A 12898-nucleotide genomic window follows, 5' to 3' on the forward strand; every position below is an offset into this window, starting at 1 on the left:
GGGGAGAGGTGGAGGAGGAGGTGGAGGGGAGAGGTGGAGGAGGAGGTGGAGGGAAGAGGTGGAGGAGGAGGTAGAGGGGAGAGGTGGAGGAGGAGGTGGAGGGGAGAGGTGGAGGAGGAGGTGGAGGGAAGAGGTGGAGGAGGTGGAGGGGGAAGGTGGAGGGGAGAGGTGGAGGAGGGAAGGCGGAGGTGGAGGGAGGTGTCTGGAGAAGGTGGAGGAGGGGAGAGGTGGAGGAGGTGGAGGGGGAAGTTGGAGGAGGGAGGTGTAGGGGGAAGGTGGAGGGGAGAGGTGGAGGGAGGTGGAGGGGAGAGGTAGAGGAGGAGGTGGAGGGGAGAGGTGGAGGAGGAGGAGGGAAGGTGGAGGAGGGAGATGGAGGGGGAAGGTGGAGGAGGTGTAGGGGGGAGGTGGAGGGGGAAGGTGGAGGAGGTGGAGGGGGAAAGTGGAGGGGGGAGGTGGAGGAGGAGGTGGAGGAGGAAGGTGGAGGAGGAGGTGGAGGGGAGAGGTGGAGGTGGAGGGGAGAGGTGGAGGGGAGAGGTGGAGGGGGAGGAGGTTTCTGATTTCCTTCCCCCAGTAATTTCTTCACATTTCCAGCCCTGACGCTGATCCCCTCTCCACACGGATGCCTCTCTGAATCTCATTTATTTTCAGGAAAGGGGTACATTGTGTTTTGTTCTTGAACATACTGTGTAATTGAAACTTTATATTTGCAAAAAAATCCTATTTTTCTGGAAAAAAAACCCTATTGTGTATTTTCTAGCCTTCGTCCATTGTGATGTTTACCTTTGCTATACTCTGCACTCGTGTTCTTATTTTGTTTGTTCTTGCACCCTTCTGAGCCGCCCCTCGTTGGACATCTGTGAAAAAGAGCTTCATATCTCACCGGATTCCTCCTCCTCCTGCAGCTGTTGCTGCAGTCTCAATACAGAATCTCATCCTGTCAATCAACTCCGTGCTGGCGGGCGGGTGGGCGGGGTGTGGTGGTGGTGACGTCACGGGGAGTGGGCGGGTCCCAGCGCGAGCCGCTCTTAGGCGTGAGCGCCCAACCGAGCATCCCACACAGCATCTCGCAACTGCACACACACGCGCACCGCCAGCGCAGCTGGTTGGCGTGTCTTCTTTTGTTTAGCCTTTGGGAGGGTGGGGGTTTTGTTGTTGTTGTTGTTGTTTATTGTTTAGACTGAAGACAATTCTATTTAGATTCGCCTGCTTGAGAAGACAGTATGGCTGGCCGGTGGTGCTGGTTGTGGCTGCTGCTGCTGCTGGTGACTGTGCAAGTCCAATGCCAGCGCATGTGTGTGGAGGTAGGTGTCTGTGTGTGTGTGGAGGTAGGTGTCTGTGTGTGTGTGGAGGTAGGTGTCTGTGTGTGTGTGGAGGTAGGTGTCTGTGTGTGTGTGGAGGTAGGTGTGTGTGTGTTTGGAGGTAGAGGTAGGTGTGTGTGTGTGTGTGTAGAGGTAGGTGTGTGTGTGTGGAGGTAGGTGTGTGTGTGTGTGGAGGTAGGTGTGTGTGTGTGTGTAGGTAGGTGTGTGTGGAGGTAGGTGTGTGTGTGTGTGGAGGTAGGTGTGTGTGTGTTTGGAGGTGGAGGTAGGTGTGTGTGTGTTTGGAGGTAGAGGTAGGTGTGTGTGTGTTTGGAGGTAGAGGTAGGTGTGTGTGTGTGTGTGTGGAGGTAGGTGTCTGTGTGTGAAGGTAGGTGTCACTGTGGGTGTGTGGGTCCACTCGTACACACGGCTGTGCACTGCCCGCTACCATATGGCAAGGCAGTCCCTGCTGCCGGCAGGCGATGGTGGTATGATGGTGATGGTGACTCACCATCACTATCACGCTGTGATGGCGATAGTGATAGTAAGTCACCATCACGGTGTGCAGCTGCTGCTGCTGCTGCACTGACTGCGTCGATGTCGTCTTGCGACGTTTCGGCGTCTGTCCTACGCATGGACACCACGCGCACACGTGATGATTACACACACAAATCGCCCGTCTCGAATGGCAATGCATCACGTAATCAATGGAAAGTTGCCGTATTGAGGGTTTCATATATTAGAATATCAGTGCGGTGTTTGTAGCTCCACTTGGCACGACCCCGACACAGTCCGTGGCGATGTGCACATAGCAGGGGTAGAGGGGGTGCAGGGGTAGAGGGGGTGCAGGGGTAGAGGGGGTGCAGGGGTAGAGGGGGGTGCAGGGGTAGAGGGGGTGCAGGGGTAGAGGGGGTGCAGGGGTAGAGGGGGTGCAGGGGTAGAGGGGGGTGCAGGGGTAGAGGGGGGTGCAGGGGTAGAGGGGGGTGCAGGGGTAGAGGGGGGTGCAGGGGTAGAGGGGGGTGCAGGGGTAGAGGGGGGTTCAGGGGTAGAGGGGGGTGCAGGGGTAGAGGGGGGTGCAGGGGTAGAGGGGGGTGCAGAGGTAGAGGGGGTGCAGGAGTAGAGGGGGGTAGAGGGGATGCAGGGGTATAGGGGGGTGCAGGGGTAGAGGGGGGTGCAGGGGTAGAGGGGGTAGAGGGGGTGCAGGGGTAGAGGGGGGTAGAGGGGGTGCAGGGGTAGAGGGGGTGCAGGGGTAGAGGGGGTGCAGGGGTAGAGGGGGGTGCAGAGGTAGAGGGGGGTGCAGGGGTAGAGGTGGTGCAGGGGTAGAGGGGGTGCAGGGGTAGAGGTGGTGCAGGAGTAGAGGGGGTGCAGGGGTAGAGGGGGGTGCAGGGGTAGAGGGGGTGCAGGGGTAGAGGGGGTGCAGGGGTAGAGGGGGGTGCAGGGGTAGAGGGGGTGCAGGGGTAGAGGGGGTGCAGGGGTAGAGGGGGTGCAGGGGTAGAGGGGGTGCAGGGGTAGAGGGGGTGCAGGGGTAGAGGGGGTGCAGGGGTAGAGGGGGTGCAGGGGTAGAGGGGGGTGCAGCAAGACGACGTCACGTGTGAGTCGTGTGCTGGTCCTGCACGTCGCAGACTACCGCTGTGTCGACTGTCGGCACTTATTTGGCGAGTACGTACTCTGTGTGTTTATATATGAAGACTGTATTTGATGTGTACATATAAGCACACCTGTTGATTGTTACACGTTGCAGCAGTACTGTGTAGTATTATCAGCTGCGTGTGTGTGTGGAGGTAGGTGGTTTGCATACGAATGTATGGAAATCCGTAGCAGCGATATGCAAATGTGTAAAGGTATCACTACTATCGATACCTGTCAACCCATACGGTTTAGCCGTATTCTTGTGCAGGGAAATCGAGTTCTCAGGCCCATGCGGCGTACAGGCGTTTCGTTCCGAGCAAACACAATTTGTCAATGTGTTTGTGTTGCTCCCTCGATGGGACTTTGTAGCATGTGTGTTGAGATGTATCAGGGGGCACGCGGTGCCCCCATGACGGTCTGACTTGGTCTGTTATAAGGCAAGGCAGCACTGATAAGGGGGTGGCAGGTATGTATTATATCGTGTATATGTTTGTAATTTGTGCACATTATCAAACTCTTGGCCATGTTTGGTCGTGCTGTTGAACGCCTAACGGCAAGGGTGATGATCGTGATACTGTTACGCAGTCGAATGGTAGAGAAACCTTTCCCAAAAGAGACCGTGATGATGACGATGGAAAGCGACGGCCTGGCAGGCAGCTCGAGGTGACAGTGCGCACGAGGCTTGGGGAAGCCTTCATCCAGCAGTGGATACATCATCGTTTGGGATTTGGTAATCCGAGGTGCGGGAAGGCAGACACAGCCGGCGCTAACGAATGCCCACGCTCTGCGATCCTGTAGCTGGATGTTGGACAAACTCCAAGACCCGAGCGTGTGGGTGTGTTGCCCACGTGGGAAGAAACCGGAATACTCAGAGACAACTCGCCCGCGAGAAGAGGGCAACACGATATGTGATAAATGTAATTGTTACCTGGCTGTGCTGCCATCCCAGACAACCACGGCGAGGGAGCTTCACGAATGTGTGAGCTCCACCATCCCTCGCACCTCATAAGTGCTCGGTCACAGCGTGCCCACGTAGCCACCGAGACGAGCAAGGCGGCGCATTACATTTCGATTGCAGAGTTACCATACACTGGCCTAAGTTGGGGTTTACTACATTTACTCTATTGCCATTCAATACTAAAATGCACTACTGCGTGTTGTTGCACGGTGTTTCCCTGCGTACGTGGCAGAAACACACAGTCTTTGCCATCTCCAGTGATCAATACATCGTCAGTGAGTAACCTGTGCTTAAATGACAATGCACAAACAGCAGGAGATAATAATGATGGCCCGTGGCTGTGTATTAAATGGCACACGGGACTGGAGCCAGTTTGTAGGGAGAGTCACACCCACTGGCTTAACGCCGGCACGCCGTGCCTCGCCGTGTCCACGTGTCCAAGCAGGAGCACGCCGTGAAGCCCCCCACACCTTCTCCACCTGGGTGTGCACGCCGGGCTATCTCTGCTGTCTCTGTGGCCGAGTGGTTCACTGTGTCCTGCTTCAAACGAGGCGCCAATGTTTGGCACTGCGAGCATTCACGTGAGAGATGTTCTTGTTTTGGGGAGCGGTGGCGCAGCGATTCGGTTACTACGCCAAGAACCCCAGAGGCCGCAGTTCGATTCCAGGCCGTGGCCAACATTAGCGGTGAGTTGGTCCTGGACTTCTCCACTTCACCAACTCGCACTGACCAGCGTGGTTGAAGTTGGTCAAACAATCCAGCAGTGGATCAACAAAAAGACATTTTATTTTCTGGTTGGAGTATATCTCCACCTGGCCTCGACCATGGCAATGTCATGTGGCTTGGCACTGCTGCCACGACGCTCAATTGAGTGGGAAGACACTTGGCTTCAATATCACTTCTGATTGGGTTTTATATACTGCATTGTCTAATAGACTGTATTTTTTATAGACTGTATTGTTTTATAGACTGTATTGTACCGTACACATCTTACATTATGGTTGGCACTCATACGTATTGATAAAGTACGAGTTTATGTCAGATTGTCTACACGAGTTTGATCTATGTTGAATTTGCGCTAAGAAAAACCAAAACACCCAGTATAACTTTCCACATTTGTAAACCTTACATGGAATTGTATATCTATATATTTTAGCTCCTACTATATACAGTACATGTATTTTTATGCCTAAAACGATTGCACTGCAAAATACAGGACTGCAAGGTAGCTGTGAACTGCTAAACTAAACGATATCACTGGCTATTTAAGTGTTGTGTTGTCAACATCAAAGCCAGGCCGTGATTGTAAAGGTCACCCCGTAGTTCATAGAGGCTTGTAAGTTTAGTATTGCACAGAGGTGGGAGCTTTCTGGCAATTTTTTGTTTAATCCGATTAAAGTTCTGGCATTCTATTTCAAACAACCAGGTGGATACCGAGCGACTGATAGACACATCAAATGTAGAACTGTGAATTCAAATAAATATTAAATGATAAAAAATATAATTGCAGTCCTTGGTCCAACGGCTACTGCTGGGTGAAAGAGTCGGCACTCTCTGCAGGCCGCGTGGGTTGTTTGACCATCGTTGACCACGCTGGTCAGTGTGGGTTGGTCACTCCTGGCCATGTCCAACATCATCATTGATGTTCACCAAGGCCAGGAGTCAAACTCGGACCACCGGGTTCCCATGTGTAGTGAGCTAATCACTGCTCCATGCCACAGCAGTATTAATTGGGTATAAGTTAATTGCGGTTATGAGTCATCGCTTGTACACGTTTCAACTTATTTTGCTCAGTATCGTCATCATCAGCTATTTTCTGTTCTTTGTTGGATGAAATTTCCATGGGTGGGAAACCATTTCCTATTGTTGACGCCCAAAGGTTTCATTTTACTGTAAAAATTCTGTACGTTCACAAATGGGCAAATCACACAACCATCTCCAGTCGCTCTCCAGTGTTTTCCGCGTGCACTCGTTGGCATGATGTTTGACATGTCGATGCTCGTGCCGTGAGCTTGTTCAGAAGCTGAATTCATTTCATGAAATCAACTCAATTGGACAATATGGGATAACTTAAAGCACAAACCTACGGAGTAAAATCATCTACAAAGGTTCATAAGACAAACGAGCAGCCACTGTAACAATATAATATCTGGTATTCACCTTAGAAATCTTCGCTGTCCCTAGACATTTTCAGGAATGTCCTGCTTGGGATGTGTGGTCACATGTTTACTTGTATGTGTGCTTGTGGGAGGAACACTGGAGTGCCCAGAGAAATCACACACATACGATGGGATTACACTAAAATGATCCACGTTCTATTGATAGTTCAGCAGCTTATTTGCTGTATTGTTTTCTACAGGACACCTGTGAGCATAGCAGCTGTGTTGTGCACTCAAAAATCCACAAGCCCTGCCTCCTGCAAATAAATGAATTGGAGGCGTATACCACCACCACTGCTACACCACGATCACCGCTACACCACAACCACCACTACACCACAACCACCGCTACACCACAATCACCGCTACACCACCACCACTGCTACACCACCATCACCGCTACACCACAACCACCGCTACACCACCACCACCGCTACACCACCACCACCACCACTGCTGCACCACCACCCCGCTGCTACGCCTGGCACAATGTCACTGTGCCCTACATCCTCTGCACCCGGCGGTGTCGTGGGGTTTACGCTAAATCCCGTCTAGTCCTGCGTGCACCGCCCTGCAAGTGTTTCCATGGGCACAACACTCCTGTTGCAATTCGTGAGTGGCAGAGAATGAAGGATAAATGGTAATTTGGGAGCTTTCTGTACGTGCTTTCGTCCGGTGCGAGTTCATAAAACACCCAACGAGGACACACTCTCACATCAAGAAGGCAATTTTCAGCGATGGGTTTTCTCATGTCCTTATATCTTTGGGTGCATGTTGAGAATTTTAAAATTGAAGGCTTGGAGGCTAGACATTGGTATTAGATTGTACAGATATTCAGCCATCCATCCATTCACTCGAATCTCTAAATTGATCTTTGTTTGAGATGGTGTATTGTGAATCCATCGCAGCATAATACATGTTTTAGTCATGATAACACATGTTTTAGTCATGATAATACATGTTTTAGTCAGGATAACAGCTTACTGGAGCAGTGATAATAAACAGCAAATTAATGGACTGCGTAGGCAGCGTTGTCCATCTACACATTTAAAAAAAGAGTATCACATTTGCATTGCTCTGAAACAGTTGTCAAGCATTATTGAAGATGATGATACACTCATCTGATAATGTTCTTGTTGGAGTAAACAGCTGTACAACAATGCTCGTAAATTGGAATCAAGGCATTTATCTTCGTCATGAATTTACAGGGTCCATGCACAGTCCTTAGGCCAATCAATGGTTGGATGAAGGCCTCCTTCATGGCTTGTGTATCCAGGGACGTTATTTGACCATACTTCACAATGGATGTTTCTGCCCACCACGTAGGCCCACAGCCTATAACACTTTATTTGTTTTGTATTTATGGTTGCCACCCATCCAATCGCTGTTTAGCTTTTCAGTTCTGACGAGAGTGTGTGCATTAGGGATGCTTTAGTCATAGGCGAAATAGTCAATATCATGTATCATATGTACTCGTGTAGAGAATTGCATGGTACACTTGTTATATCAATTATATAGCGGAATTCTTGAGCTCATGAGGTTGTCATCATCATCCCTCTTAGTAAATTGTGCCCCAACTGGTGAGGTTGCATTACACGGAAGAGAGTTCGCTCTGGGTTTTAACTGGAGAGGCTCGTGGCTGCCATCGGAGTGTGGAATATAGAACCCTGGCACAAGATTCCCGACAAAGGTGAGCACCACCCAACGATCAATGTCACATTGGTAGGCATCACTGAGATTGACTGTGTAAGGTGCAGAGCATCTTCATGAAAGAGCAATGGCGCAGTGCACCTCACACTGGCCTTGAGCTGCCAGTGGAAATTCCTCATTCCTATGGCAGGGGCGAGTTTTTTTTATCATTGATCGTCCACTGTTGACTTACATCAAAGTAATGCAGTACATATTCATAATGTTGGCCCGAGAGGGATGGTCGTAGTGGAAATGTTTTTATATATAGAAACTGAACACGTATTAAGTCGTGTGTATGTCCTGCTGTTACGCATAGACACCGACAGAGAAAATAAAAGAAAATCTGTAAAATGCACAAAGAAGCAAAGCAAGATCCATGCTTGTTATAACACACCCGTGAGGCCGAATGAGGAATGTGGATCAGAAGGCACGGGCAAATTAGACACAATATTGACAGTTAAACAAAGTAAGTGGGCTTAGAAGGACCCATGCCCCTAAGGGATGATGGTTGAGAGCAATGACGTTGGCAGCAAAAGGATGGACCACGCTCGAGAGGAGACCACAGCGGAGATGGAGCAATGAGATTGGCTCATGTGCAAATGGATTGTCACATCACGAAATGGGGGAGGGATGGCAGATGGCTCGGGGGGAGACCGTAGTGCTCAGTGACTAGAGCGTGGTTGATGATAACGATGAAGAAGTACAGTATGTAAACGTATGCTTTAAACAAATGTGTAAATTTAGCCCCTACCACTGGGCTTTACCGAACAAGTAAGGTGTGGGTTCGGTGCATGTAAAGTGGGAATTGGCAATGGAAATGATCCTTTAAATAAATGTAGTGCTGCCACCTTCGCAGCCCTTCTGGGGGCACACAGGTGTCCTGTTGAGCAAGCTCCCTTCTGCCACGTGTCGCAACCAGCAGCCACTCCGATGAGCCTGCGAAGCAGCATTCGTGTGCTTGCGTCATGTTCTTACGCGCGGCTTGCGGTGAGTTCTCGGCGTTGCCAATTGTGACTCGTCTACACACGCCGCTTCAGGCAGCGTGTGTAGAATGCAGCGTTTATGCCCGTGAAGTCATAAATGATTAATGCAAACTAACTGGCGGCCAATTTTATATGTGCCACATTAAATCTTGCCTGCAACTTAACGTCCTTTCCAAAGGGCGCTTATTATCTCATTGAAACTGAAGCACACTGGAAAAAATGGGGAAATTAAACAATAGCAGGTGATTTAAACTGATTAATACGTTTAGGATCAGTGTTTATTATTGCCATACTTTATCCTTAATTTAACCAGGAAATGAAATAGACCCCTTGAGACGCATGAAGCACTGCCTCTTGCGAGGGCGACCTTGTTGACATTGATTGCTCTCACACAAGGACCAGAAAACGTGGACATTGACAAAGCGAATGGAAGAAAGGCTGAAAAGTGTCCCAGGTGTTGTAGCGTGGAGAGGTGCATGTGAAGAATTACGCTGAGAAACAGAAAATGTGATGTGTGGAGTAGAGAAGACGTGCAAGTTAGAGCCATCGGATTCACTGTTCGGTGAAGAACACACAGTGGACTTGGACAAGGCGTGTGTCGCTAGAAGGGTTCATGATCAGTGCTCGAGACTTATGCCAGTGGAAGACAAAGGAGGGAACACGTGTGGGAGATGACCACCGTGGACACGGAGAGACATAATCGGCGCTGGCTCTGGAGTTAGACGGGTGGTATCTCAAGACCGTGAGTGATGGTGATGACTGGGAGGCCTTCATCCAGCAGTACAAAATAATACAACTATATTGTACAGTATTGCACAAATGGATATCTTAGTAATTCGAGTCACCCATGGTTTAGTTACTGTAAAAGATAGAGGTGCAGCCCTGCAATTTCTTGCTCGTGCCACTGTTGGTGGAAGGTCCACTGCTAGAAGGAGCTCTCAAAAGAGCTCCTCGAATTGGTACCTGGCCTTCTCCTGCCAGACACCTTGGAAGAGGTGGGACGACTTTTACTGTCGCGTGGACAGAGGGGTCAGGGATTCAAGCAACCTGCTCCATTGTTTCAACTACCACACCGAGGGATTGAACCGCGACCTGTGGATTCTAAGTCCAGTGCGCACACTGTTACAACTCCTGTGTCTGACACAAATGGATTTTTACAATTTATAAAACAAAAATCCACATCCTTAGAAAAACACCTAAAATTGTTAGTGGGGAGCGGACTCGGTTCAAGGCAGCAAATCCATGTTGCACCTTTCGCCATGGCATGACTCTGTGTAGTGTTCAACAGAAGGGTATGTTGAGAAAAAATGTCCACGATCATAACCAGTTAATCTGCTGTATACCCATGATTAAAACGTATAGTTGCATCAGCTACATAAGCTTTGTCTTTCACAAGCCCCCTTCATTATCTTAAGTCAATATGATACCTGCAATTTTCTATTGTTCTCTGATTCATATGTTTTTCTTTCAGTGGCATTCCAACCACGCTCCTCTCCACGGTTATTTGCACAGGGTTAATATTTTGGTACATTGCAATTGCCCATGTCCTTGTTTGCTATGCATATGTCATAGCAGGTAACATACACCCTTGAAACTTTTGTATTACTCAGCACATTGATATGTTGTTGATTTTCGTGGTCAAGTGAAGTTTCCCCGAATCGCTGAAACCTCCTCTGTGCTACTGCTCTCGGCCAGCTCGCCACGGGCCGTGAAGTACGCAGCTCCACCTTTTGATCTCCATCATTCGAATGTGGAATTTCCACTCCTGGCTCAGAAGCCAGTACAGAATGAGTGCGTCCCCCAACTCTGGCTCGAGCAGGAAGACCCTGACTTGGGTCCTGTTTATGTTTACACAGTTGTGCTGCATATCAGCTCTCCGATATGTTTTTGGATTGCGCCGTGTGTCGTTGGCGATGATTTCTGATATTTTGCTCGCGTGCACTGTTTGCTTCTTTGGGAACTGAGTAACAATACCGTGAAGAAGCATTGGCACTGATTTGTTCATTTGCTTAAGGAGCCCCCAACACATGGAGCGTAATGTTGGGCATGGTGCCGAACAAACACGCGGTACATCCCAAACACAGTAGAGGGAAGAGACGCGTTCACTTCAGTCTCAACGCACATATCTGCTCCGGTGTTTAATTTAGAAACGTTCCGTTTGACCAAAACGCAGCTGAATAACCGATGAACAACCTGGGGCAGGTGTCTGGTTGCTGTTCCGAGTTGAAAATATTCATACATTCAGGAGTTCAGACGCACTGCCCTCGAATGAAATACAATACAGGTGTTTAAAATGTTTTTATTTGAATGTCTGAATCGAGAATAGCACTGCTACATCGCACAAAACCTGTTCATGGTAGAACACAGTGTCAGAGAATAGCATTTAAATACTGACTTTGGTAGAGGGGTCCTGGTTTCAGCCATACATGCTGGAACTGTGCTCTCAAGCGGAGCAAGTTTATGGTATCAGCCCAATCACCTCTTATACATGTATTTTTATTTACATTTTATTTTACTCCCGAAAGCCTCGCTGAGTCTCATGATTCGTTTTCAGGAGAGTCCTGCCAAGTTTTCACAGGACGGGGCGACATTGCTGCAGTGTGTAATCCCAGTGGAGTAATTGCATGTCATATTTCAGCATTAATTTGTATGGCTAATACCAGGTACATTTTTATGGGGGGAGGAGGTTTAGTTATGGGAGGAAACTGGAGAACCTGGAGGCAACCCATACAGAACCGGGGGAGAACATACAAACTCCACGCAGAAAGACTCCAGAATCAGGACTCGAACCCAGGCCCTTCTTGCTGCGAGGCACGAGTGTCACCACGTGGCCACCCTGCCGCCCAATCACGACAAGCACGCACATTACAACAAAATTGGTATTAACTGTTTGGAAAATTCTGTCTTTTGACGATGACAAATTCTGGTTTGACACGTGACTATTTTTATGGCAATGAAGAGGGGTGCCCCGACTGTGGATTTAGGGGCCTCGGTGAAGCGACTTCAGAAGTAGAATCGGCTGGTGCCGTCAACTTAGCTCATTCATAAGCCAGGCCTTCTTATATTTTATATATCTTCTTTAAAATAGCGTGACCATAGTAACAAATGTGAGTGTAATTTTAAGTAACTTAATATTGTTACACCTTTCCTGTTTGCCAAATTTAACATCACCAGATTTGCGTTTCAGCTTCATCACTATCCTGACGTTTTTTTCCACAAATGTACGACGGGAAACAGACAAACATGTCGAAGACAATAGTAATTTAGTCGTTTGTCTGCTCGATATTGATGGGAATTTCATGTTTGCCAACGCATGTAGCATGTTTGCATTTCTTCTAGTTGCCTTCTGATTTGACATTTATACACCTAAAAAAGTTGTACCCTCTTCCCCTGTTTTATATATTTGTACCAAGGAATTAACTTTCCAGATATTAATTCTAGATTTGAAGCTTTCGTCACTGCAAGGATTCATACTCTTAAGTTTTTTTTTCGGTAAAGTCACGATATTCCTTTATAAACACACACAAATGGCCCGATCATACGGTGGCAGATGGGCATTTGCCACCAATTTTCGGGAGACAATTTTCCAAGTTAATGTAAATGTAAGCAATGTTGTCATGATCCCACGGGGTCTCCGGGTTTTCCCTCCAGATTTAGAAACATGCATTGAGATTATTTCGGCGTTACAATGGGCCACTTTGTTGCTATCATCTGTGGCCAGGTTGCTTCTGAAAAATAAGTGAATTCCTCCGTGGGCTTTGCCTGGTAGGATAGGGTTGGTTGAGTGTTGTATTTGTTTGTGTGATTTATTTACCTTTCTTGTACTTTGCACTATTGTGCTTTAGTATTGATTGTTCTAACGTTATTACCCTCCCCGACTGGACATCTGTGAAAAGAGCTTCATAGCTCATGGGATTCCTCCAGTAGAAATACATATTTTGATTCTGAAGTATCAGCAGAAACGGTAATTCCACTTGGCCTGTGAAGGTGATTTTTGCGCACAGCGTTGGTGTACGGTGCTTTTTCTGGAAGACTTTGCAGTTTTTTTCTGGATTTTTCTGTTGGCGCAGTCACTTTAAAATGTTTTATTGTTCATGTTTTTGTTTTTTGTTTTGTTGCGGTTGCACCCGATTCAAGGGCCGAATGGCTCACAGGGCTATACCTAATAAACTGGAGAAAAAAAAA

The 12898-nt window shown here is 48.4% G+C and overlaps 1 protein-coding gene across 1 annotated transcript in view; it reads left to right on the forward strand.

The window, feature by feature from the left end:
- The first annotated feature begins 1039 nt into the window (after nucleotides 1-1039).
- The window catches only part of LOC144729483 (endosome/lysosome-associated apoptosis and autophagy regulator family member 2-like), a 54146-nt gene continuing 42287 nt past the window's right edge, over nucleotides 1040-12898 (forward strand). The window contains exon 1 of the mRNA XM_078609812.1: nucleotides 1040-1301. Coding sequence (XP_078465938.1) covers nucleotides 1221-1301 — 81 coding nt within the window. The 5' untranslated portion in view covers nucleotides 1040-1220. The remainder of the gene's footprint in view (nucleotides 1302-12898) is intronic.

The sequence above is a fragment of the Lampetra planeri genome, chromosome 32, assembly GCF_965212315.1.
Source record: "Lampetra planeri chromosome 32, kcLamPlan1.2.h2, whole genome shotgun sequence".
Taxonomy (NCBI): Eukaryota; Metazoa; Chordata; class Hyperoartia; order Petromyzontiformes; family Petromyzontidae; genus Lampetra; species Lampetra planeri.